The sequence below is a fragment of the Ceratotherium simum genome, chromosome 29, assembly GCF_057802395.1.
Source record: "Ceratotherium simum simum isolate JZ-2026a chromosome 29, ASM5780239v1, whole genome shotgun sequence".
NCBI lineage: Eukaryota > Metazoa > Chordata > Mammalia > Perissodactyla > Rhinocerotidae > Ceratotherium > Ceratotherium simum.
Genome location: NC_141928.1, coordinates 22,081,293 through 22,108,122, shown reverse-complemented (window position 1 = coordinate 22,108,122; position 26,830 = coordinate 22,081,293). Strand labels below are relative to the sequence as shown.

Below are 26,830 nucleotides of genomic sequence, written 5' to 3'. Positions count from 1 at the left end.
CCCTCAAAGGCATTTGCTTCTTCCTCATGGCTGATTCCATTGCATCCACACCACAAGATCATCCAACTTGAATGCCTCTGTTGTCAAGGGGCTCACTACCTACAAATTGTCCTTTTTCCCTGGAGGAGAATGTTCCTCTTCATCCTGAGCTCAGAGCTGCCTCCTTCTGATTTCTGTCCCCAGGGCCACAGAACCGTGTGCTCCCCCTGCACAGGACCACCCTCCCACAGTGAAGGGCAGGTCTCAGGGGCTCACACAGCTCAGCTCTGTCAGCCGCCACCACGCTCGCTCCGCCTGGGAAAATACTGCCCGCCAACGTGTAAGTGTGTCACTGCCAATAATAGTGCAAAGGCTCCAAATCCGAGGGCCTTTCTAGGATCGTTTCCTGATTAATTAGGTCAACGTCTCCAAAATCAATTTCCAGTGAAGTCGCGCCGCCTGGTAGCGCCGTTCCCGCCCAGCCGGGCAAGGGAGTTGGCGCGGGAGGCAATTCCCTGGCCTCGGTGCAGTTCAGGCCTTGTCTCTACCTGGGAAGAAAGTCACATTACACATCCCTTCTGTGATTATCCTGACTTTTTCTTTTATCTGCCCTCCCCCTCAAATCTTCCATTAAACCCCCGTAGATCCTGCTTCAAACAGGCAATTAGACTAACAACGTAATTATATCCCTCAATGCTAATTGTAACTGGTTTAGGGGAAAAACAAAGAGAAAGAGGCTTCAAAATCTCTGGAAACTGAAAGCGGCGGTTAGAATTTCCAGGTATTTCTTGTCTCTGTGTGATCCTTTGAGGGCCCTGGTTGCTGGTGGGCTGGGGTCTGGGTGTGCGTGGCTTTGCCATTCGTACCGATCAGCCTTGGGACAAACTTCAGCTGATCTCCACTCTCCTGAGCATATGCTGGTAGCACTCCTGTTTCTGTCCTTTTGTAGTTTCCTGTTCTTCTCTGCTGACTCTGGCTCTCATTTCTCTCTCTGTTTAAACCACTTTATCCTCTTAAAGCCGCTGAGAAAAGAATGAATAGGTGAGGAGGTTGAAGGTATTGGGGAAAAGGACATTTCTTCTGCTCTTGCCGACGCTCCGTCGTCCCCAATAACCATGGGCTGCTGGTCCATGCGATTCTCCTTGGGGAGGCTGGGGAAGGCTGGCTGAGCTGGACCTGGTCCCAGCATTTCAGCCTGTTGGATGCTCTCTACAAGGATGCCGTAGAGAGACATCTCCTGCCACTCTGCCCAGTCTCAGTGCTTCCCAGGTCTCTTCTCTGGGCCAGGCCCTGTGCTTGGTGAACAAGCCACGGTCCCTGCCTTGGGGCCACCCAGGGCCCAGGGAAGGAGGCAGGAGGTAGGTGATTGAGCAAGGGGATCATTGGGAAGAGTGTACATCGGAGGAGACAAGAGGTGGAGTAGAGCAGGGTGGGGGTGTCGAGAAGTTTCTTGGTGGAAGTGATGTCTAGGAGGAGACTTGAAGGATGGGAGGAGGGTTAGCAGCCAGTGAGCAAGGGTGCAGGTGCAGGAGCCCTGGTGGCTAGAGGATTGCAGTGGTGGGAGCTGAGGAAGGAGTGTGGTTTTTACTTGGGCAGGAAGAGGGGAGTCAGTGAAAGGTTTAAACAGGGGCATGACAAGGTCAGACTTGTGTCTTAGACCGAACAGGCTGCAGTGGGGGTGTTGGATTGAAGAGCCTTGACTGGAGGCTGGAGGCCTGTTAGAGGCTTTTGAAGGAAGCCTGGGTGGTTTTTCATGAGTGTTGACTGCCTGAGCATCTACCTGCCATGATGGGCATGGACTAGCTGTGCCGCTTTGAGGTGGTCACTTAACTTCTCTGAGCCTCCCTTTCCTTACCCAGATTGGAGTGAGAGTAGTCATGTTTACCTTTCCACATCGTAGGGGGTGTATCAGAAATAGTCTGTGAAGGTTCTAGCTCAGTGCCTGACATAGAGTCGACATCAGAGCAGTCTTTTAGAATAGGGAGCATGTACCAGGATGGCCTGGGGCACTTTTCCAGAATATACATACCCCTCTCCTGTGAACTCTAGCATTTCCAGAGGAGGAGAACTCAGGCAATTACAATCATGTGCCTCATAGCGATGTTTTGGTCAACCACGGACCGCATATCTGATGGTGGTCCCATAAGATTAGTACCATAAAGCCTAGGTGTGTATTAGGCTATACCATCGAGGTTTGTGTAAGTACCGCAGGGGAGGAAGAAATTTTTCTCTACCCTTCTAGGTTCCTCTGGCTGATCTAAGAATTAAATTGGCATGAGACAAGAGATTAATTAAATTGGCATTAACAGGAGAAAAACTAACAGAAGTTCAATAACATGTATACATGGGAGAAACCCAGGAAAACCCGAGTAACTCACCAAAATGGCCAAAGCCCTCCCCTTCAATACCATCCTCAGCTAATGACAGAAGATGTTGGGGGTGGGGAGAGTCAGGGACTTTGAAGGGAAGGAAGGCAATTCACAGATAGGTGAAAAGGAGCAAACATTTGGAAAACAAGTGTTTGGCCACACAGAAACAGAAGAACAAGACGGAAGCCCAACAAACAGGCTTTTCTAGGTCCCTCCCTGTCTACCTCCTAGTTCATATTATGCTAAGGTGATAGCTCGCTTCCTGAGACAGGAATTTTTATCTGACTTCTTTTAGGCAGTTAAGGGGGAGGTACAAAGAAAAACTTTCTCAGTCTTTTGTTTCTTAAAAATAATCAACCTAAAATAATCCTCATGTTAAAGAGACACATTACGGAGTGGCAGATTTTGTTCCCCTTGAGTATAATCTATGATATTCGCACGACAACAAAATCACCTAATGACACATCTCTCAGAATGTATCCCTGTTGTTAAGTGAAGCATGACTGTGTGTTGATGGACTCCTTTTGGGAACCTCAGTAGTACGTGGTAGCTTTTCAGTTATCATGACTTTTCCCATCTTTGAAGTCAAATACTAAACCTCGACCTCATGCCTCAGAACAAGTGTGGTTCCGTGCCATGTTCCTTTTCTCAAAAATGGGGTCTCCCAGTTTGATGATCGAATTTACTGACGATGTTTCTCTTGGGGCAGATGTGACGCATGCTGCCACTTCGAAGCCTGGAGTGGGCACTTTCTCATCTTTCAGACATCCACGACCTTGGAACCCACTTCCTTTCAATAAATACTCTCAAGCTTTCGTAGCACCCGGTTTGGGCCATGCAGATATTCCGGCCCTGGGTTTGCCATCAGTTACGCGGATGGGGCGTTTTCATTAAAATTTCCATTACCTGTTTTTTTCATTTTTTTAAGCCAGTGAGCAATTTATAGATTCATTAACTTTTTACTACACTTGCGAAGCCAGGGAGAGGGGAAAAAAGGAAATGAAATATTTGGTCCGCAACATTTCACTAAAAGATCCTTAAGTACGGAGGATGAAATAGCTCAATAATTAGGGCTGGTCTGAAGAAGTGTTAGGAAGGGCTGAGATCTTCCAGAAGGATCCAAAACTGGAATATCCTGGCAAGGAACACCATTTCTTTCATCCTCTTTGCCTTCTTCCCCTCTCCCCCATAGCTGATCCATCCTTCTGCTTATAGCCACTGACTGTTTTTTTCACCAGATGGCCGTCTACCCTCTGATGACACACCTCCCCCCGGGGAGCTCACCACTTCTGGGCAAACTATTTGCCTCTGAGTGTATTTCCTTATATTGTGGTGCAATCTGACTCCTTATAGCTCTCTCATTTCATTTCCTTTTAGGGGAGTTAGATATGCATGATGGTTGAGTGCATGGGCTTTGGGGCCAGACAAACTTAAATTCGAATAGTGGTCCTGTGGCTTACCAGCTGTGTGATTTTGGGCAAGTGACTTCACCTCTCTGAGCCTCAGTTTATCTATAAAATCACAATAGTATTAGGAACTCCGGGACAGCCTGGAAAAGTGGCAACAGTATTCTTCACCTTACTCTTAAGTGATGAGGATAAATGAGATGGTTTCTAAAGATGCCCGACCTACATTCACACTCCAGACTGTGCCACACGGTTGGACCGCCCACCTCTGAACGTTCTCACTTGGATCCAGTTCCCTGGAACAGCAAGTTAGTTCACTACTCAGGACCTCAGTTTTCCCATTTGTAAAGTGGATGAATAATCCCTAGTTAATGAGGATGTTGGATGAGTTCAAACACATTTAATGAGCCTTTTAGAGTCGCTGGCATATGATATGTCTCCATACACCCCAACAGCCCTGTAGTTATTGTGATTGCAGCTACATATAGTATAAAAACCTCACTCTCAGGGTCTGCTGTATTAAAAAGGCAATGGGCTTAAAGATTACCTCCCCCAAGAGCCTCTGAGAAAGAGAAAAATCTCAGTGCTTGAATGTACGCTCCGGATCATCTTGTTCAGCTCCCAGGTGGAGCTTGAACGCCCTGTGTGCTCAACTTCCCAGTGGGTGGGTGTGTACCTGGGCCCAGCCACCACGTCTGCTCAAGTGGCCACATCCTTGAGGACAGACTGTAAATGCAGGTCTTTATAGAGTCACAGATCTTCAATCTGGAGATTGACGTCCCAGGAAATCTCCTGGTCCCAATACCTGGTGTTATGGATGTGCAGCATGCATGTAAAGTACAGTGAGTTTTTTCTCAAAAGCAGTAATGATAGAAAGCTAAGCAGGAAGGATGGGGGAAAAAAGTCATCCATTTTTGAGCCATCCAGGGCAAGTGCTTTTGAGGGTACTGTGTATGTGGATGTAGTGTTTGTGTACATAAAGTTACATATATAGTTTTGATTCTGTTCTTGTCATTTCACTTTAGTACATAAATGTTTTTCACGTCCCTCTCCATCATTCATGAGCATCCATTCTGATGGTTTTGATGGTTGTTCCCTGGTTTTTATCATAAATAATGCAATGGACATCTTTGTGCGTGAATTGTTTTCCTTCTTTTGTACGATATTCATAGAATTTGTTCCCTAAAGTGGATTACTAGGTCAAAGGGTATGAGAGTTGCAAAGGCTGTGAAAATTGGAGAAAGGTGGCAGTGGATGTGACAGCTGAGAGCACACTGCTGCTTTGGAGATTCTTATAGAAGAACTCCATTTGGGAGAGTGGACATTGCAGAATGACACCGTCTCATCCTCTTTCTTAGCTGGGATTGGTAGCTGCTGACTTCTTTTATTTGCCCAAAGACTTTGGGCCAAACCATGAGCTGGTGGCACGAATATTAATTTTTATGTGCCTGGCTTACAGCACATATTCAGTGCGCATGGGTGCAAAGCTCTACAGCGGGCCCAGCAAAGGAGCGATAGGGCTAACACCTGTGAAAGGGAGTTGCGGATTGTCTTCAAGCACATGGGACCTTGTGTGTGTTACTTCCACTCTGGATCTTTATTATCCCTTAGTACAGCAGGCCTTCTGGCTCAGAAGGGCATGTATCGATGAGAAACTGCTGTATTTTGTGCACTGAAGGCATTCTCCAATGCAGTCAACGAGAAAGGGAGATTCAACTCTAGTTTTCAATGAAGTGTTGGTGGTTGCCTGGTACCAGGGAGGTCGGTGCTTTGGGTAGACATCTGAGAATCCTACAATGTCTTCACATATCTCCTCTTAACGGTTAAATCATTTGACGTTATATAATTTCCCAGTTTTAATTAAATGTAAGCATTTTCCATACCCCGCGGCTTTGGCTGTGCATTTTGCTGACTATTAGTGTGGTGGTGGGTTGACTTTCTGAAATGACTTTAACGACAATGGAGAAATAACAACGATGATAACGATGGAGACAGTGGTAGCTGTTACTTACGTAGCACTTAGACTGTGCCAGGCCCTGTTCTAAGTGCCTTACATTTATGAACTCTTTTATCACTTAATGATTTCATTAAATCAGTTCATTTCATGAAAGAGAAGCAAGACATGGGATCTTGGAAAGGGAGAGTGGAGCCAGGAGAAGGAAGGAACTTGGTGTTTGTCTTGGAAGAAGACATGGGTTTGAATCTCAGTGCTGCCAGTAACTATGTGACTTTGGGCAAAGTTGCTTACCCTGTACTCCCTCCTCTCTGAAATGGAAATCCTGACTCCTGCCGTGTAAAGGATTAAATGAAGTAATGGACGTAAAACTGCCTTCAGTCGCTAAACAAATGTGGGGCATCGATAGAACGTGTTATTCCTACCTCACCCCAGGCTCAGGCTTCTGGGAACCTGGGTCATTTTGTGCTTTAAGGATTCTGTGTAGACGCTTTCTGTGTGCTGGGTGGTGTGGTGGGCACTGGGGAATCCAGAGGCACGACCCCTGCCTGGGGAAGATGTATGGTCCAGCTGGGAAGACAGGTAATAAAAAGATGATGGAGTGTAGCAGCTCGTTGATCAATACTATTTGAATAGCCCAGGCAATAAATGCTTTAAGAAAACAGGGGAGGGAGATCAGCCTTCTGGCTTGGGGGAGATGGGAATGAAGCCGTCAAGGAAGGAGAAGGGCCTTTTCTTTCTTTGCAGAATGTAGTTTGAACCAAGCCTCCAGCCACAGCCAGGACACAGGGCTTCACAGAGTTGAGTCTGTGTCCTGTGGGCCAGGAATGCTCTTGTCTTTTAGGATACGGTTCAAAAACGCGACCACAGAGTTCCACTGTGGATATGGATTGTCCTTGAAGGTGGAAAGTTCTGGGTCCCTAGGAGCGTTTCTCCCTCAGCCAGCCCATCTGGCATCAGACTTTGGTTACCTCAGAGCCCCCACTGCTGATGAGCATGAACTGTGTTCTAGATCTGGTCAGGAGATGCTTCTAGACTGTCCGCTGCACCCTTGAGTCTTCTGAGTGATAGGTTGGGGACAGCTAGCCTTCCACGTTATGGGTTTTCTGTCAGTAGTAGATCCTCAGTAAAGGCCAGAAGCAAAAATATGCTGGAAGGCCATCCAGCCATCCCACGTGTTGGGGGATGGAGGCTGGATGGCCAGGCTTCCATTTCTTGGACTTTCAGGGTCCCTTCAGCCCTAAGCTATGACTCACTGGGTAGTGCGGAAGACGGTGCCGTTCAACAGAAGACAGCCCTTGCCTGTGAGGAAGTTACAGTCCAAACAGGGAAGCTGGACTCAGGTGGACCCCTTGGTGAGCTGTGCAGGACACTGCCATCAAGTGGTTACAGCCCTCCTGGGTGTCCTGATCTGATCAGCTGTTGGTTTGACCTCAGCTCTGTCACTGTCTATCTCCTGCCGTGCTCTGTATTGCAAGGAACTGCATTTCCCAGGTGCCTTTGCTCCCTGGCCTTCGAATAGCTTAGCCAGAAGGATGCATAGCAGGGAGATTGGAAGGTGGGAAAAAGGGAGAAGCCCAGGGTATTTCTCCCCACAGATTCTCTGCCTCTTGCAGTGTTTTCTGTGCAGCTCCAGCCCCTCCCTCTGTGACCCACTCGCATTGGGCAGGCCCTGCTGAACTGCCTCAACTTCTGATAACACCATCTCTTCCCCTTCTCTCTCCAGACCTAGAAGTGGTAGCAGCAGCCCCCTCACATGCTAATCCTTGGTTACCCCTCTGTCCCGTTTGACTTCCCAGCCCATTCATCACCTGCGTACTCAAATCCCTATGTTAAATTGCCTCCATTTTAAAGACCTAGAGTGATGTCTGTTTTTTGGCCCAGACGTACCACCCAGATCAGGCTGCATAGACCCTTTCCCTGTTCCCACCCTGAATAATCCCATGGAAGCCATCGTAAGATCCCGGCTGTCCTAATGAATTCAGGGTCCCAGATTTTTTTTTCTCTGCAAAGAAAACAGAACTGTAGAATAATTTCAAAATAGTCTGGCTGTCTAGATTTCTCAGCAGGCACCCATTGAGATATGGAGAAATACAATCTTTCTTTTCTTCATGGGCCTCTCATTTTGTCAGAGAAGGGGTGACTCCTTTCTTTCCAACTGTGAGAGGAACTATTTTGATTTTTAAAAAATTCATGCAGTCATTCTCCCCCTCCCCCTATTTGCCTGGGCTGTTGATCTTGTGATATATTTATAGAGACTGTGGTTGGCTGACCAGGAGTTATTTTGCAATAGGAATTTGTAAGATTTCTACTTCGAGCATGTGTTCCAGACTTTTGTTTCTTTAAAAAGAAAAAAAGTCTTTCTTAGAGCCTCTACTTTGCCCTTCTATAATTATTTTTCTTGCACAACCAGAGGAAGCCTGTGTTGTACACCTCGTTTTTTTCTGTGTGTGTTTCTTTTGCCTCTGGTCTTTTCTCTTCTTTGGTGTCTTTTTTTCTCTTTGAATTTTAAAAGGCCATGGCTCCTCCTCCATGTAGGAATGTGTTTGCAAGTGAGAATGCGGTGACCGGAAAAAGGGAGCTTTGGGGTTCAGGAGACCTCGGTTTCTCTATCTGTACAAGGAAGGTGTTGGACTAGATTAGAGGAGGCAAGCATGCTACCGTCCCCAGCTTTACCATGCTCACTGCAGACGTCAGTAATCAATCACAGCACTCTGCCTAGCTGGGCTCTGATGTGGCTCTCAACACATTGCCCCAGGAGCAACTACTAATTGATTAGAATTGGCACTGAAAATAAAACCTGTTTGCTCTTCTTGGTCTAGATGAACCCCTAGGCCCCATTCACCGCCATGGTTCTCTAAGTATTGGCAGTGTAATTCCTTTACATCTTAAACAAATTGACTGACCTTTATTAAGCCCCTTCTGTATGCAACACAGCCCTGGGTGCTGTGGAGCCACAGAGGAGCTCTAAAGGGCTAGCCACTCTCATGGAACTTGCAGTTGGTTGGGGGCAAGGCTGCAGAGAGTGGTAATGTTCCCAGCTGTGCACACACACACCCTTGATGCTCTAGGGGGTAGTCCCTGTGGTCAGGGAAGGCTTCCTGGAGGAGGGCCTGGGGTACAGCTGGTCAGAGTGGACTGCAGTCCACACAGTGGGACAGCATAAGCAAAGAGAGAATCATCAGCGAGTTTCAGAACTAGGAGCGTCCTCAGAGCCCGTCTAGTCAAAATTCTCCAGTTTATAGCTGGGGAAACTGAGGCTCAGAGGGAGACAAAGATTTGCTCAAATTTTAAGAAATGATAATTTTATAGGTAAAGTTTAATAAATGATAAATCATTTTAATAAATGATAATTTTTTATATAGCTAGTACTTAGATAGCACTTACTATGTGCCAGGCATTGTTTTGAAAGCTTTACATATATTAACTAATTTAGTCCTAAATAACCTTGGGAGGTGAGTACTATTATTATCCCCATTTGACAGATGAGGAAACTGAGTCTCAGAGGGTTAAATGACTTTCCCAGTGTCACATGGCTTGTAAGTGGTCGAGTCAGGATTTGAACCCAGGCTATCTGCCTCCAGGTTCTATGCTGGGAACTACTGTGCCAAGTGACTCCTGCTGGAAGGATCAGAATATATTTGGGTTGTTCTTTAATGTATTAGTTTTACTCATCACCGTCAGTGTAATCATGATGACATCATCCAGATCTGTGGCTCATGTAGTATTGTTAGCATCAGCTAAGAATGTTATAGACTTTATGCTGTTTCATCCACCCAAAAGCTGTGTGATGAGGGATTTTTCTTTCTTTTATGTTATGTCTCAGGAAACTGAGGCTGAGAGAGATGATAGGACTTGAGCCAGGTCACAGAGCTCCTTAGTGGCCCAAACAAAATTTGAACCCGGGTCTGCCTGACCGCAGATGTCAGAGTTGGAAGATTTCTAGGGGCCCTCAGTCCAGCGGTCTTATTGGACAGATGGGTGGATTGAGGGCCAGAGAGCACCTCTGCCAGCAGTCAGAGGAAGGCCTGGGGCCAGGGGGGTCTCCGGGCTGGGGGGCTGCTGTTCTTTCCTGGGGGCTGTCTGGGCATGCCAGCATCGCCTTGGCCCTGACACAGGAGGCTCAGGCCCTTTACTTTGGTCCCCTTGAAGAGGTTTGAGGAGTGGCCTTTTCCCCTTACTGCTTGACTTAAAAATACCTAAGAGGGTGACTTTTAAAAACCCTGTCCCCCAGTTCTACGTTCACTTCATTTGGAGCTTGCAACCCTCTGTATTTATAATAGGTGTTTTTCCCCAGGAAGCAAAAAAGTTTTTTTTTTTTTTACCCGCTCCCCCCCCCCCAACTTCCTGCTGATCTGAAGCGAATATTTATCACGTATTTAATGAGTAATCTGAGTCTTGGCTTGGTGAGGCTGTACCAGGACATGGTTTATGGCTGATCTGGTTTTAACTCGCTCCAGGCGGTTTTCCCTGGAGTTTTCTGTAAAATCATAAACCTGGAGAGAGAATTTTTGTGGAATCCAGTCACATGACTCGCCCTTTTGTAAATTGAGAGATTAACTGTGTGACTGTTAAGAACCGAGACACATTTCTTTTTTTTAAAGAAAACAAACAGAGCAGCATTTATGCACCCAGAGGAGTGTGTCTAAAAGGCGGGAGAGGTCACTTGCCAAGGTCACCCCGCTGGGCCTTGGAGGCGGCGCCGTGTAGGGTCTGGGGACGTGGACTTGGAATCACAGCTTCTGAGTGGGAGTCCTGGCTGAGCCTCTTCCCAGCTCGTCCCTGTGCCCTCAAGCCTGTGGGTCCTCGCTGGGTCAGCAGGGCTGGGGACAGTTCCTACCACTTAGAGTGGTTGAGGGGGTTAAATGAGATGGTGCTTGCAGTGCTGGAGTCCAGGGCTGGCATACAGGAGGTGCTTAGTAGATGCTGGCCGCTCGGGGATTGCTAGTATTAACCCTGTCTGAGGCATTGTATGCTGCTTAATAACACGAGGTGACCTTGTGGATGTAAGGCCCTGTTCTGAGCGTGTGACGGATGATCTCAGTCTTCTCTACAGCCTCTGAGGTGGGCGCTGGCATCTCCCATTTTACAGAGGAAGGAACTGAGGCACCGAGAGGCCAGGTCACCTGCCTGAGGTCCCACCAGCCAGTGGCAGGGCTTGTGCCCGGGCTGAGTCCCAGTGCCGGTGTCCTTCCTCACAGTTTAGTCCTGGAGCCTGCGGGCTTTTGACTGCTGGTCCCGGGGAGAGAGATCAGGCCTCAGCTGACCCTCCCTGGGTGCAGGCATCACCCCCTAACCAGGCTTAGTGCCTCCCACAGCCCTTTTGCAGACAGAATTCTGACCATGTTTCTCCCCTGCCTAAAGCCCTTCGTGTTGAGTGAAGGGTGGAAGGGAACTCCCCATACTTTTTCTGCAACTCTCCTGTAAATTTAAAATTATTTCAATTTCAATATAAAAAGCTAAAAAAAAAAAATAAAAAATCCCGATAACCTTGCTGGGCCTGACCCCAGGAACAACCTCATGCTTTTTGGCGCAGCCTTAGAACCTTCTGTGATCTGACCCAGCTGGGCAAATAGAATTTACACACGTTAAACAACAAGGAACCGTCACAGACCCTTTAGATCCGCGTGTGGACCGCAGGCTCCAGCTGTGGTGGCGTCTGGCTCCCTGGGCTGAGAACGAGGCCTGTGGTCTGGGCCGTGAGTCCCACATGGCAGCCCAGGGGAGCCTACTGCCCTCTCCTCTCTGAAGCCAAGACGTCTCCCTTCTTCGAAGGTCCGTGAGCCAGGCCCCAGGTGTGGAGATGGATTCATCTTTTACTTCCGTCCCTCCCAGGTGCCTGGGTCTGTGCACACAGTCTAAGACTGCTGAGAGTTCCTCAACAGCTACAGCAGTTTATTCATTTATTTCTAACCTGCCATTTATTGGGCAATACTCTGTGCCAGCCCCGCCCTGGGTGCTTTCCACATGTTATCTCACTTGATCCTCATCACTCCCAATAGCTCTAGGTCCTGGAGGTTTCTCTCCTCCACCACCATCCCCAAACCATCATCATCTCTTCCCTGGAAAATGACAGTGGCCTCAGTGTTGGGCTCCCTGCCTCCATACTGCAGCCAGCGGTTGCTTTCAGAGGCGCACATGCCTCCTGAGACGGCCTTAGGAGCCTTGCAGTGAAGCTGAGACTCCTTAGCCTGGTTTAAAGGTGCTCAGTAATCACTAGCTGTTGATGGGGACGACAAAGGCAATGAAGACGATGATGGTGATGGTGATGATGATGATGATGATGATGATGATGATGATGATGATGATGATGATGATGTCAGTATTAGGGTCCTGCTGCAGTCTGCATGGCTGCCCACCAGAGACAGGAGAAGAACCTGCCTGTACCTAGGAACTCATGAAACAGACAAGGCCTGTGCTGGTTCTGTTCCTAGGAAGCTTGATTTATTTCTTGACACTTGACCTCAGGCGGCAAGGGCTTGAGGAGGGACAGAAGGGCACTGTAACTGAGAGGAATAGACATTGGTCATCCCCACTGGATTTATCTTGTAGTTGGAAACTTGACCAGTTGATGATGGTGTCTCTGGGGCCTCCCTTAGCCTCTGGGCTCTGGCCAGGGGTCTAGTCTGGAGCTCCCTGGGTGAACCTGGGCATGTCGGGTGGGCTGGTCCCTTCCTCCAGAGGAAGGCCCTCAGGGAAGTCTATAGCCGTGTGGGGTTCAGTGACTCAGGTTTCCCAGCTAGGCAACATGGCGCCCTTCCCCTTGCTCCCTGGTGCCCAGCTTGTGTTAGCTTCATTTGCGTCTAGATTTTACATTCCCTGTGTTGAGTGGGAGCTCCGTGCGCCCTGTGCCAGCATGCCTTTCTTGGGGAAGCCCTTCCTGACCCTGCAGTCTCATGGGATCCTGTTGTCAAGGATGCTCATGGAACCCAGGCCTTCCTCCTCAGAGCACATATCTCAGCTGGTAATTAGAAACTGGTAGCATGAAACAATTGAGTAATCACTGCCTGTCTCCCCGCTGTTCTTGTTGTTGTTGTGTCCCCAGTAACTACCCTGGTGCCTAGTGCATAGTAGGCACTTCATATGTAGTATCTGGGTAGATGAATAAGGAACCATGTCTGATTCATCTTAGTGTCAACCCCCAAGGCCTTGCTCAAAAGCACACGTCTAGTATGAACTCTGTAAATATTTCTTGAAAAATGACATCACTCATATGAGTTCCAGTTCTTTTAACCCAGAGCCTTCTCTCACAGCCTCCACCCACCCTCAGGCTTGGACCCCAGGGCAGTCAGTGGCTTTGAGTAGCCCTGTTCAGTTGGGAAAGCAAATACAAAATTAAAAACCAAGTCCCACGTGCTGGAAACCTATCACTGAGTGTGATTTAAGAAGCAAAGTCTAATTAGAGAATTTATAATATATTTAGTTTTCTGGGAATGAAATCCTCTTTGTAACTTGTAAAGCTATTGTTCAGTGTTGGCATGGTCACCCTTAATAGGTGTTTCTCAGGAACATCTGGTGGATAAAGGCAGGGACTGCCTCTGCTCGAGTTGGGGCCCCGTGGTTCGATAGGAAAACAGTTCATCTGCATTGTTTGGGGCCAGATTTGGTGCGTTGGTTCTAGAGATGAAGGGCCAAGTGTATAGAGGAAATGGCCATGGACTTGGGGTGTGAGCCCTGCCCAAGCCATTGACCAGCTGTGTGACCATCTTGGGCAAGCCCCTTGGTCCCTCTGGGTGCTTGGTTGATTCTTGTTCAGAGGGGGATAGTTAAACTGCAGAGTCTCCTTTGCAGGGTTATCAAGAGGGTTCGATGTGGTCTAACGAGCTATAGAGTGCTATGCCCATGATGAATCTTCTCATGTATCAGGGAGATGCAATTCCATTTTTCTTGTTGCTGAGGCCCACAATTTTTGGAATTTTCCCTGACTCTTTCTCCATACCCCACGTCCAGGTCGTCGGCAAGTCCTGTTGGTTCTACCTCCCAGTATATTCAGAACCCAGCCCTTCCTTGCCCCCTCACTGCCCCTTCCCTGGTCCCAGCCACCTTCTTCTTTTACCTCGGCTGCTGCAGTAACCTCCTCGCCAGCCTCCTGCCGGCTTCCAGCCTTGCCCTATGGCCATTCTCAACACAGCAGCCAGAATGATTTTTTTAAAGTGGAAGTCAAATTATGTCACTTGGCCAAAACCTTCCAGTGACTCTCCAGCGTCAAAGCACTGGCCGACCTCCTGTCTCTCCCTCTCGTCCTCACTCACTCCGCCCTGGATGCACTGGCATCCTTGCTGTTCACGGAGTACACTGGGCACACTCCCGCCCTTGAGTCTGCGCTGGCCATTCCCTTCCCCAGACACCAGTTGGCGAACTCCCTCACTTCCTCCCATTGTTTGCCCTGTAATGCCTCCTCTGATCACCTCATTTAAAATTGCAACCCGCGGCTCCTCCCTTGCCCCAGCATTTGTATTCCCCCAGCATTCTGATTACCCCCTACTCTTCTTTGTTTTCCCCCCACAGAACTGATTACTTTCTAGCATACTATATATTTTCCTTATTTATTACGCCTTATGTTACCATCTCCCTCCGCTTGAATGTAATGGCCGTGAGGGCAGGGATATCTCCCAGCTGCCCAGAACGATGTCTGGTGCATAGACGGAGCTCGGTAAATACTCCTCGGATGAGGGAATGACTTTCTCCTGATTTGAGTCTTGTGCCTCAGTGGGAGGGAGAGAGAACTTCAAGTTACATTGTGGGGATATCTGGCTGTCGGAAAGGAAAGAGATATGTAAATGAGGCTTGAGTTGTTTTGGCCCCACTTGCTATCCTGTCCTCAGTAAATAGTAGGTGACAGAGAATCATCCTCTGGGCAGGTCCCGGGGCTCTGCAGGTGCTTCTCTCTTGGGTGTGTTGCCGGCTTCAGGCCTCCAGGTCAAGTGCACTTGGTTTCACTCACTGCTGAGGCTGAGCATTTTCCTCCAGGCTCAGTTGTACCAGTTGGTAATTTAAAAGTTTTTATTTTCAGGGCCGGCCCTGTGGCTTGGTGGTTAAGTGCGCGCGTTGCAATGCTGGTGGCCCGGGTTTGGATCCCGGGTGCGCATCGAGGCACCACTTCTCCGTACATCCTGAGGCCGAGTCCCACATACAGCAACTAGAAGGATGTTCAGCTATGACATACAACTATCTACTGGGGCTTTGGGGGGGAAAAGTAAAATAAATAAAATCTTTAAAAGTTTTTATTTTCAGACTAACGTGCATACATATGTATGAAAAGTACAGAGACGTATTTTGGAGTAATATGCATATGATATTTGTGAATATAACATCCATGTGAATTAGTAAGAAAGAATACAAGAGTTCAAAGGCCTTTGAGCATGCAGAGAACTTCCCTTCTCTCCCAGGCTCATACTCACTCTTTCCATCCAAGGGTGGAGAGAAGCCTGAGAAGCAGTGAATAACTGGGGATTTGGAACTGCCCACCGGTGGATTCGAGGTTGTCCACCCAAAGTTGAGCATAGTGCTTGACACATAGTAGGTTTTCAAGAAATATCTGTTGAGTGACTAAAGGAGTGATTGCTTATTTAAGATCAATTGCTATATTTCATCCAAGTAGAGTTGCCAGTACATTTCATCATTCATCTGAGCAACCTCATTATCAGTATTTCCTGAGAAATAATAACTCCAGTAATGGATTCAACTGTATTTGCTGAATATTTGCCCCTTGCCAGGCCCTGAGCTGGGTTCGGGAGACACGGCCTGTGTGGGATGTGGTCTTTGTCCAGGAGGAGGGCACAATCTGGGGGGAGACAGGTGCTCCAGGAACTGTGATCTTCCTGCCATAGAGTTGGTGAAAGATGCCTGTGGTAGTGTATTAGCAGTGTTGGGAGAACAATGAACGGGGACAAATCAGATCTGGTGGGGGGAGGGGGAGTCACTGAAGTCTCCAGAGAGGAAGCAGTGTTTGAGTTGCAGTAGGCGAGGGCAAAGGCAAGATCCTAATTATACCACCACGGAAACGTGCTGCGCCAGGTCCATCCTGGGCTTGATGGCCCAGGCGCCATCTTGAAGATGCCCTCTCCAAGATGGTGGCTCCCTCCATCCTCTCAGAGTAAGGGAGACTGTGAGTCCCCATATTTGCGGTGGCACTTCAGCTTCCCTGAGCCTCTAGCTCGGCTCTCTTATCTCAGAAAGGCATTTCATTCTTCGAGATCAGGCAGCCAGGACCCAAGGAGCTGTTTTCCTCCATTGTGCAAGCATGACAAATCATTAATTTTTGATTGATTTGCTTAGAATTATGGGCGCCCCAGCATTCTTTCCGCCGCTGAACAGCTGTATAACAAATGAATATATCAGTGTGCACAAAAGATTGGAGATCTAAGAGAAGCAATTACATTGGCCGCCCTCCCCCACCCTCACCCCTTCCTGGGCAATGAAGGGAGGAAATTTTTACCAGAAATTCCTCAAGTGGCTTTAAAAAAAATGCCTTTTTATAATTGAATTAAATCTTTATCTCTTCATCTTTTGTAGCAGATTTCCAAACAGACACCAGTTCCCCATGTGTTTGGATTCCATCCATCCAGGAGGAATCTTTAATAACGAAATTTCAACTCGTGAATTAAAACCAAAATTAAAAAAAGGAAAAAAAAAAAAGCAAATTCTACCCCCCCTTTTTGCTTTTTTCTGGTCGCTGCTATTCCTTTAAGATTTTGGAACCGTACCAGTGCACTAAATGTGACCTCCATAACTTTTAAATTAAGAATTTATGCTGGCTTGAAATTTATGAAATATTTCAGCATGAAAGAAAGCCTTTTTCCCTCAGGAAAATTGAGCAATAAATCACAGCACTGTGGATTTACTGCCCTAGAGCCAGCGAGAGATAGGATTTTTTTTTTTTTTTGCTTCATTCTGAAAAAAAAAAATGTAATCATATAAGACAGCTTAGCTGCTATCCTCCCACTCTCTAGAATTTTTAATTTCAGCTGTTTCTGCTTGGATTTATTTCCAATATTCCTGCTCGGCTTTTCAATTTCCTCAGTTATTAAATTTTAATTCAGTGCATTAGCATTTAAATTAAAAAAGGGTTTATTTTATCGAAATCGTTGGCCAGCCCCCATCCCGTAGCACACGAATTGCCTGTTTCTGCCATTTGCACAAAATGTGAAATGCAGCTAATGTCTTACAACTTACATTTGCACAAATTTAGAAATAAAATTTCTGGGTTTGGAATAATATTTTCTTTCCAAGAAAATCCTTAATAAGAGAATGGAAAAGAACAACTTAACATTCATTTGGGAGGGAAGAGGAGGGTCAAATGAAACCAAAAATAGCCTTGCCCAGGTCCTAAGGAGAAGCTGTTGTGTAAGGAGTAGATGGGTCTGGAAAGGGGGGGCAGGTACCCTTATGGGGAGCTCGGGGGCAGGGGGCTGGATACCTTTACCTTCACCTGTGGAGGAGAAAAAGCAAGGTCTCTCATGGGCCCACTGTCCCCTACTGTATTTCTTTTGCCATAGAGGGTTGTTAGGGTTGGGTCAGTTCCACATAGAGTGACAGAGATGACAGGGAGGGCGAGATGCTCTGACTCAACTCTCGTACCTCCTGTCCCCATTTTCACGTCTGAGAACCTCAGGTCCAGGGAAAGGAAAGAGCTTGCCCAAGGTTCAAAGTGAGACCAGACAGAATCAGGGCAGGAAGCTGCATCCTTCAGGGCCATGTGGTCCAGTGGCAGCAGCAGTAGAGTTTCCATTACTTAAGCCTGTGCTTGGTGGTACACCTACATCATTGGATCTGGCCCTTTGGTGAAGGCCTCAGGGTTGTGGGGTCTGGTGGATGCTCATGAGATGGCAGCTTGCAGCACGGGATTCAGATCGGGCCCCGAGACAGGCTGGGAAGACCCCTGGTGTGGTCCAGGCCAGTTCGGCTGCTCGCTCATCTGCTGGGTCATCTTGTATGAGTCACTCTGCTTTTCTGTGCCTCGGTTTCCTGGCCCCACTAAATGGTGGCCTTTATAACTGCATCTGGGGTTGTTACTGATTGTTATCGTCATTATAGCTGAGCCCACGCTAAGTACTTTTACATACGTGACCTTATTTAAGTCTTATGCTAGTCTCGTGAGGTAAGTCCTAGGATTAACATGTTGCCATTTTGCAGATGAGGAAACCGAGGCCTTGAGAGTGTGGATGACTTGCCTAGGATCATCCAGCTAGAAAAGGGCAGAACCAAGACTCAGACTCACGCGGTCTGACTCTAAACCCTATCCTCTTAAACTTCAGTCCAAACTGAGAATCAGGTGGGATTACACTGGGTAAAGGTGAATTTGTGGTTTAGGTTGAATCATATGAAATTACTGGTATTGGACTGTTTGGGCCTAGGAAGATGGCAGTGTCAGAGGTTCAACTGAATCTAGGGATTGCTGTGATGTATTTGTGAGGACACGAAGCTGGCCTGGCATCTTAATGGATCTCTACAACCAAGAATCGGTGCCCTTGGCGCTGTGGGCTGCAGCTGGCGCTGGGAGGGCCCAAGAGGCTGTCCCCTGTCATGATGGTCACAGCCAGGCCCGAATGCTGTGATTGACGGGTGCTGCGATATTGACACGTGCCATCTTGGACATCTTTCCCTTGAGTCCATCGTCGATTGATACCCTTACCCATATCAGCTTTCCCATATCTGCCAATAAAGGGACATGTCACACTCTGCTGAGGTGGCACCCCTCCCTGCAGCAGTTCCACTGCCCCAGTGCTGCCACCTAAGTTTCTGCAAAAGGATTTATTTAGATAGCGATTTGAACATTTTTAGCATTTTGTGGAAGTGGGTGGAAAACAAAAATGAGTATTGCTGCTAGTGATGAGAAGCTCAGGTTTCATCAACATAATAGAAGGGACACAGAGGTGGTGATGATTAGATGTGCCAAAAACAGAATCTCTTCCCCTACCCAGTCATGTGTTCCCTGCATTTGAACTCGTCAACTCTGTGTGAAACTGAAGAAAAAGGACAAAAAAAGACAACATTAAAAATATGTATGAAATGCTAGATATACATGCCCAGGGTTGAGTCTGAAAGATGAGAGATCGTTTTGGATTTTATAGTTTTTTTAAGCTCTCTGGGGCAGAATTTCCACCCCCTACCACTCCTGCCTCTTCTGATATGGACATTAAAACAACTGCTTCCCCTTGGCGTTACAGATAAGTTTGGGGAATGCAAGATGTCGGGAAGAGGTTGTAATTGATCCTGTTCTTTTGCTCCCAGTGAAATGACATGCAGACCGTTTTCTGCTTTCTTGTTTCTTCCACTGAAATAATACCCTGGCATCCCATTAATTTCTGCCCCCCGGGCCTCACATTTCTACCTCTGTTTGTCCTTCACCTTCCCATTTCCCTCATGTGGGCAGTGGGGCTGTGTGTCACCCATTTCCCAGTTGGCACTCCGGAATGTTGGCAGGAGATCAGATATTCCAGAGCTGAGGAAGCTGGGCATCGGAGTGACCCTGACCTCGAGCTTGTCACTGTGGGACTTTGGATAAGTGACTTAAATTCTTTGACCCTCCATGCCTCACCTATAAAATGGGGATATTGTGTATGTGTGTTGGGGGACCTATTGAGAGGGTTAAGTGAGAGGCATTTAATGCCCATACCCTAGCCCTGCTGGGAAGTTAGCCAGGGGGAGCCAGTCTGGACACCTGCAGGGGCCAGGCCGGAGGGCTGGGTATAAGGCAAAGAAGGAGGGGTGGGTGGGGACTGTGGAGACTGGGTGTGTCAGCTCCAGCTCGACGGTGGCCATGGGGGACTGCGTGTTGCTGGTTTTTAAAGAGAAGCTGAAATCTGGCCCTTTTTGGGTGAAATCCCTTTATTTTTATATATTGACTGTTTGAATCGAAGTCGGCCATCTGCTTTTGCCCATTTGCAACTTCTCGTAAGCACTCATCCACAGGTAGTTGCGGCTCTGATTTTAGGTCCTCAATCCTGAAATTTGAAAAGCTTGAAAACAAACAGATTTTTTGGAGCTGATGAGGCGGCAGAACTTGACCTGAGGGAGGGAGAAGAGGCTCGCTGCCGTCTCCCTTTATCCCACGGAGGGCTGACTGCCGAAGTTTCACTATAGAAACTTGGGGCTCCCCCGACCCTGCCACGGTTGTTTCAGAATAAAAAACACATGTGCTACGTTACCTTTCTAAAATCGGAAAGAGTCTGAATTTGGAAACACGTGTGTGCCGGAGTTTTGACCCGGTATTTATTCTGTGATTACTATTATTTTATAAATGTTTTGACAAAGCTGGGGAATGCATTTTCAGCCAGTGGTGATGGAGAAGCCAGGCGTTCTTTCCGTGTCTGTGGCCTGTTTCAGCCTCTGCGTAGAGGTCCCCCAGCCCTGGCCTAGGAGCCAGGAACCCAGGTATTTGTCATTCGGTCCTCATGAGACATCAGGCGGCTCCCTCCTCACCCAGAGCCTCAGTCTCTCCATCTGAGCCGGAATTTTATGATTTCTGAAAATTTCATTTGGTCAAGCTTGTCTCCCCATCCCCCAGCCCCAAATAAAAGAGATTAAGAACCGGCATTCTCTTGCCTCCCCCTGCTCATAGGGTTGGGGGACAGACTATTTTAGCATAATAGGATTTTCCCCCTCCAATTGGTAGGAATAAATCTGCGGCTACTGTTTTATTGGAAATCCCAGCTGAAAATAAAAATGGTGCAATTCAATCTCAGATTTAGCTGGTTACTTACTTTTTGCGAAGTCCCCAGGGCTCTGTGGTTGCTGGGTTTGTGTTGGCAATGGGTGCACAGATGGATTTAAAGAGCCAAGCAAATGGGGGGAGGGGGTGTCTTGACTCCCTCTCACCACTAGGGGCAGATTTTTCCAGCCTGGAGGAATGGAGCAGGGAGTTGCGGCCAGCGCACCTGTCTGGAGGCTGGTGCTGAGTGGGACCTCGGTGGGGTGGCGGTGGGGAGAATATGTGTCTTCTGCCTTGGCTGATGTAGGTGTTTTGGGTTTCTTTTGCAGGCTGACGGAGCCAGTGCAGCTGGAAGGAAAAGCACAGCGAGCAGGTACACTCACCTTCCCCTGTCCCCTGTTGTACCCCTTCCTCTCTCTGGTCCTCACCTTCCACCTGAAAAGATGGGTGGTCCAGGCTACCTGCCTTTGCTGAGAAGTATCCATACTTCCCCGGAGGATGTGAGGTTGTGGGCAGCGCTTTCCAGCCCTCCTGGTGCCCTCTGTGGGCATCTGTCACTGGAACCTAAGGATGACTCAATCCTGGGCTGGCCTCTGGCCGCTCAAGTTTGGGGGAACTTAAGGGTAAAGCCCAAGACTGGGCAGGAGGACCTGGGCTTGAAACCCATCTCAGCTACTGCATTGTGAACTCTGAGGGGGCCGGTCCCTTCCTAGTCTGGAATTCATTGACCCGGCTTCAGTCCTGTGCTCATCTCCCTGAACCAGTCCATCCTCCAAAGGAGGAGGATGGACTATTCTGCTGAGCCAGACCAGGGGGATGTCCTCACCCTTGGAGCTGGCAGGAGATGGGGGAGGGGTGGTCCCCAAAGGAAAGCTGGGCTGTCATTACCAAAGATGGGGGAGAGAGATACTGGACAGGCCCACCTACTGGACGCCCATCACGAGTGGCACAGGCAGGCACTTGGTAAATGTTAGCGCTGCTACTGTTGCTGTTCCGTTAGGTAGAACAGAGCTGGAGTGGGCAAGTGACCTTTATTTGGGGCATTGGAGGCAGGAAGAAGGCAAGGGACAGATGAGAGATGGCCCCCCAGGCCACACGCACAAAACCTGGAACAGGCTCTAGGATTACCTGCTGGAGCTGGGGGTCAGATGGCGAATGCCAAACAGAGGAATTTGCCTTTTAGCCCATGGAACACTAGTTCTTTAAAATGTTGATAGATTTTTGTGGAACAAAGAGGTTCTGTGGCCAAATAAGTTTGAAGAACAGTGAATTAAACAAAGTGAACAGATTTCTTTGCTGTGGGAATTTTCAGAGCCTTTCACATGCTCGTGTGCTTGCTTGAGAACTTCCAAGAGAGATGAGAATGCTGTGTTTCTCAAACTTACTTAACCGTGGAACTTTTTTATTGAAGTTCATTTCATGGAGTGAGTGTTCCTTGGAACATTCTTTGGGACACCATGGGGTGCCCTTGCATTTCTTTGAGAACAGTAATGTGTTCGGCTCTGTGTTTCGGGGAGATCACCTTGGCAACCATGCAGGGTGGGTTGGAGGCAGGTAGATTGGAGGCCAAGACACCAGGTTGCGGGTCACTGTGACCCACACAGCCTGGCGTGGCCTGGCTCTCACCCACCTTCCCAGTCTCCTTATATGTCAGTTTCTGCCTTGCTCAGTCTGTTTTAGTTACCCTGACCTTCTCTCTGTTTATCTAAGGCTCTAAACCGGGGCTCAGCCAACTTTACCTACAAAGGGCCAGATGGTACCAATTTTGCACTTTACGGGCCCTAGATCTCTGTGGCAACTTCTCAGCTCTGCCAGTGTAATGCGAAAGCGCTGTAGTTAATACATAAAGACATAAACAGCTGTGGTTTGCCGATCCCTGGCCCAGACAGACTCCTGCCTGAGAGCCTTTGCACCTCCTCTTCCCTTTGCCTGGAATGTTCTTTCTCTGATCCTCCCATGATTGGTGCCCTTTCATCCTTCAGGTCTCGATTGCATCCTGCCCTCGAGAAGCCTTCCTGACCCCCTTTTCTTGAGGTACCCTCCGCCCCCACCTGTCGCCTGTGTCCCTCATCGCCTCTTTACGCTCCACAGATTTGCGTACGTTCCCCGCCTCTCGAGTGCCAGCTCCGTAGGCAGGGACCACGTCTGTCTTGTTCACGGTGCGGGCTGGCCTCTAGTAGAGGCTCACTGAGTGTTTATGGGATGGGTACACTGAATGAGATGGGAGAGGATGTGGGGATGCTGTAGGGGCCGGGAGTGTGGGCTGGAAAGGAGGAATGGGTGGCCTTGGGCCTGTGAACGCCGGCGGTGACCCGTGTGGCCAGTAGCCGCCCGGCGCCCTGTGTTTCTCTCCTGGGCCCCCGGTAATGGGGTTTTGTGGAAGAACAGTGTGTGAGGCTGTGGTCTGCGGGGCACTGGGAGTGCTCAGACTGGCGGTGCCCGGAAGGGCTTCCTGGGTCAGAATGTCAGGACTGGAAGGGGCCTTGTCTCGTGCCTCCCTCTTGTTGTGCACATGGGGACGACACGCCCTGCTCAAGGTCTCGTGATGAGTGAGTGGCCGTGTCAGGCCTTGAACCTGCCGAAGCCGGTGCTTTCTGTGCTCAAGGATGCTGTGTCAGGTGAGGGTCTAGCCAGCCTCGCCCGCTGTCCTCCCACGTTCATTGAGCACCTGCCCCCAGGTTAGACCCATGCTGTGTGCTCTGGACTCAGATGGAGCAGATCCCTGTTTGTTCATCCAGCAGACGGTTGAGTGTCTGCTGCGTGGCAGGCGCTGTTCAAAGTGCGGGGTCTACGGCCGTGAACACGGACCAAGCTCCCTCCGCTGCTCATGACTCTCGCGTGGATGTGGTCCATGCCCTCACTGTCTGGTGCCTGAATCTCTCCCACACCGGATCAGAGGACAGCAGGCAGGTTTCCCCGTAGTGGTCGCAGCTGCCTGAAGCTCTGAATTGAGTCTTATCAGCCACGGCTGCAGTCAGGGGGAGGAGAGTGCTGAGATCGATTAGAGATGCCTGCCCCAGTCAGGGGAGGGGAAGATGGCATGTGTGGCATCTGTTTCCTCCCCTTGCCGAGCCTAGGCTTGCATCTACTCACTGATGGAGCCCTGTGTCATCACCGTGGTGCCAGAATATACGCCAGGAAGAGCCAACCCAAATCTCAGGGTTGTGCGTGACTCGAGGCATAAAGAAGAAATTTCTAATGATGACGGCTATCATGTAGTCGGCAGTTCCATGGCAGGCTCTGAGCTAAGGGATTTACAGAGACTAACTTCCTATTAATTGATGTAGTCTTGATAACAGCCCTGTGAGGGAGGTGCTCTCCATATTCCCACTTTCCAGATGAGGAAGCTCAGGCACAGAGGTTTATGGGCTCAGGCTGCCCAGTGGAGGTGAGCAGTAGAGCCAGGCTGTCTTCCCGGGTCTGACTTCTCGGATGCTGGTGCTCACCCACTGTGCCCTCCTGCTTGTCGGTCTGGAGCGATGAGTTAACAGACGTTGGAGGAGCCTCTGAGGCCCTGTCAAGAAGGCAGAGCCTCTGAAGGAGCTTCCAAGTGAGTTTATATTGATTCCGTCATTAAAGCTCACAGAGCATTCTTGAAAGACCAAAGCGATGTTATAGTATAGTGACCCACCGTTCAGTCTGAGAAGTGAGTGAATTATACATTAAACGTCAGGAGAACGTTAGTGTAGGCCTGAGCCAACTCCGCCGGTGAATGTGACCCTGGCCTTGGGTTAGATGGGCCAGGTGGGGTGTAGACCTGTAGACACTGTGTAGAGCTTTAGACTCAGCCAGTCCCTGTTTAAGATGGGGAAGCAAAGGCCCAAGCTCCCCGAAGTCAGAGTTCGGCTGTACAGCCCTGGTCAGGAGTGGCCTGGAAGGACCCGGACCCTCTGACGCGGCCCCCACCCCCAGCTCCCTGCTGTGCTGTGGCACACTCTGTTATTATACCGGGGTCTGCTTGCGTCTCAGTGCCTTCCTTTTGGCCCGGAACACCTAATTTTGTTCCTTCTCAGAGGGCCTCTGGCTAAACCCCAAAACCAACAGCATGGGCTGCTGAGGAATGAGTGTTAAATTGAGGGGGACATGGAGAGGTGGTGTTTCTGATCCTAAGACACAGCCGAGTGTGGTTTGGTTTACTTCCTCGTAACCTGACCTGGGTCGGTTTTACAAGACCAGCAATCCCAGCACTTGAGGTTAACGCTGACCTGATGTGCGGGTGACAAATCACGTCGCACAACCGCAGCCAAACCTCACTTATTCTAAGAGGTGGGATGGCTTAACTGGGGAAAAGTCTAAAGGAAATGCATTTTTTATAATCAAGTCAATGTAGCTACCGGCTCGCTGTCTTGAAGAATTATGCCTTTTTTTTTTGTCAGTTGGAGGTTTTCCGAGCTGGAAGGATTCGAGATAATCTAGACTAACCCTCTCATTTTGGAGATAAGGAAACCAGGGAAGGAAGAGGTTAAGGGACTCATTTGTTTACTGTTTGTACCAAGTGGCTAACAAGTGATCAAGATCTTGTAGATGGGGAGAGTGGGGTGGAGGAAATGATGATAAGACCAAGTCTCATTCATTCATTCATTCCACAAATATTTCTTGAGGGCCTACTCAGTGCTGGGGTCTGACCTCGCTGCTGGAAATCCAGCAGTGAACAAAACGGACAGAAACCCCTAGCCTGGTGGAGCTGATGTTCTAGCGAGAGTGGAGCCATAATAAGTATGTAAAATATGTGGTACATCATATGATAAAAAGTGCTGTGGGGGAAAAGCAGGGAGTGGGATTGGAGAACCAAAAGAAATATTGCATCACCAAAAAGGTGACATTAGAACAAGGACCTGAAGGAAACGAGGGACTGAACCAAGCAGTCGTTGGGGGAACCACATTTCAGGCAGAGAGAACAACAGGTGCAAAGGCCCTGGGGCAGGAGTGCATGCATTGTGTTGGAGCAACAGCAGGGAGACTGATATGGCTATAGAGGGCCTTGGAGGCTATTGTCAGGACTTTGGCCTTTACCCTGCATGAGCTGGGGAACCACTGGGGATTTTGAGCATAGGACTGGCATAACATGATTTGATTTTAAAAGGATCATCTGGCTGCCAGGAAGAGAATAAACTGCAAGGGCAAGATGTTAAAGAGGTGTTACGAAGGGTTCAGGACAGGCAGACCCTTAGAAGGTAGGCTTGGAAGGGAATTTCGGAAAGGCCATTTTTTTTTCAGTCCAGTTCAGCAAAGCATCGTTTGAATCCTGCATCCGAAAAAGCACGCTTCTCCAAGTCTTGTCTGCGGGCATTTTCCTCTCCCTCTCTCTAGCCCTACTAAAGGCCATGCAGCTTAGCACAATGTTGAAGAGCCCAGACTGCCTGGTTCAGATCCTGGCACTGTCCACTGCCTGGTTGTGTGACCTTGGGCTGGTTAACCTGACCTCAGTTTCCTCGTCTGTAAAATGGGGATTATATCGATACCTCTCTTATAGTGCTGTAGGGAGGAGTAAGTGTAATAATAATAATAACATGTATACCCTTAGCACAGTGCCTGGCCCCTAGCAGGTGTTCATTGAACGTTTATTTTTATCACCAACATCACCACCATGCTGGCTTCCATTCCTAAGAGGAGGTAGCAGTGGGGTGCCAATTGATTTCTCATGGAGCATGGGCGTTGGAGAATGGGCTAGAGGTAAGGATGTGAGTGGGGACGGAGCTCATGTTTGTGCACAATCCAGTTACTGGCTCGTGCACCTTTCACGTTTGAGCCTCCCAGCAGCCCTCTGAGGCAGTGATTCGCACCTCCGTCCCCCAGAGGGAACTGAGGAATAGACTTGTCCACAGTCGCCAAATAGTCAGATGGCTTTGGGCCCAGCTGAGTCTTGTCCTTTAAGCTGAGATTTTTCACCAGTGGACCGTTTTCATCTGATAACCACATGGGTGTGTGGCTGCCTAATTCTTTCTAAAATAATACCTTCTTGTTGTTAAGCATTTCGGTTTTCATCAGTAAAATAAAAGTAGCCTGAAACAAATTAACTTTATCTGCACAGAAGTTCACAGTGACAGTAGCCCAGTGCTGCTCGGTGACCAGTATGGTTTTAGCAGGATGAACTACTTGAGAACTCGGGGTATATTTTAGTCAGGCTGGGTCTTCATCTTCACTCTAGGTTGATGCTCTTGTTATGGGAGCTCATTTGGTTTCCAGAAATGTGTGTTCTCACCCTACCAAACTTTGGGCAAAGTTTGGCTACAGAAACCATAAATTGCAGGCTGACTTGGTGGGGGGGGGTCCATGTACTTATTCCAGAGGGGCCAGTTGCTCTTTTGGTGGGCAGAGTTCACTCTCTGCTTGATCAGTTACTGTTAGTCCTAGACTTGGCAAATAGAGCAGATTCTTGAAAATTCAGACACATCCTTAGGTTTGCCCTCTAGAGGCAGCCATAGAAATGCAAACTACAACTCATGCACGTTAAAATCGGTGAATCATT

The 26,830-nt window shown here is 48.6% G+C and overlaps 1 protein-coding gene across 15 annotated transcripts in view; it reads left to right on the top strand.

Moving 5' to 3' along the window:
* The window catches only part of ZNF618 (zinc finger protein 618), a 182,305-nt gene that overhangs the window by 75,643 nt on the left and 79,832 nt on the right, over window positions 1-26,830 (top strand). For all 15 annotated transcript variants that reach the window (XM_087419245.1, XM_087419243.1, XM_087419242.1 and 12 more), the window contains exon 2: window positions 20,691-20,734. In XM_087419245.1, coding sequence (XP_087275371.1) covers window positions 20,691-20,734 — 44 coding nt within the window. The remainder of the gene's footprint in view (window positions 1-20,690; window positions 20,735-26,830) is intronic.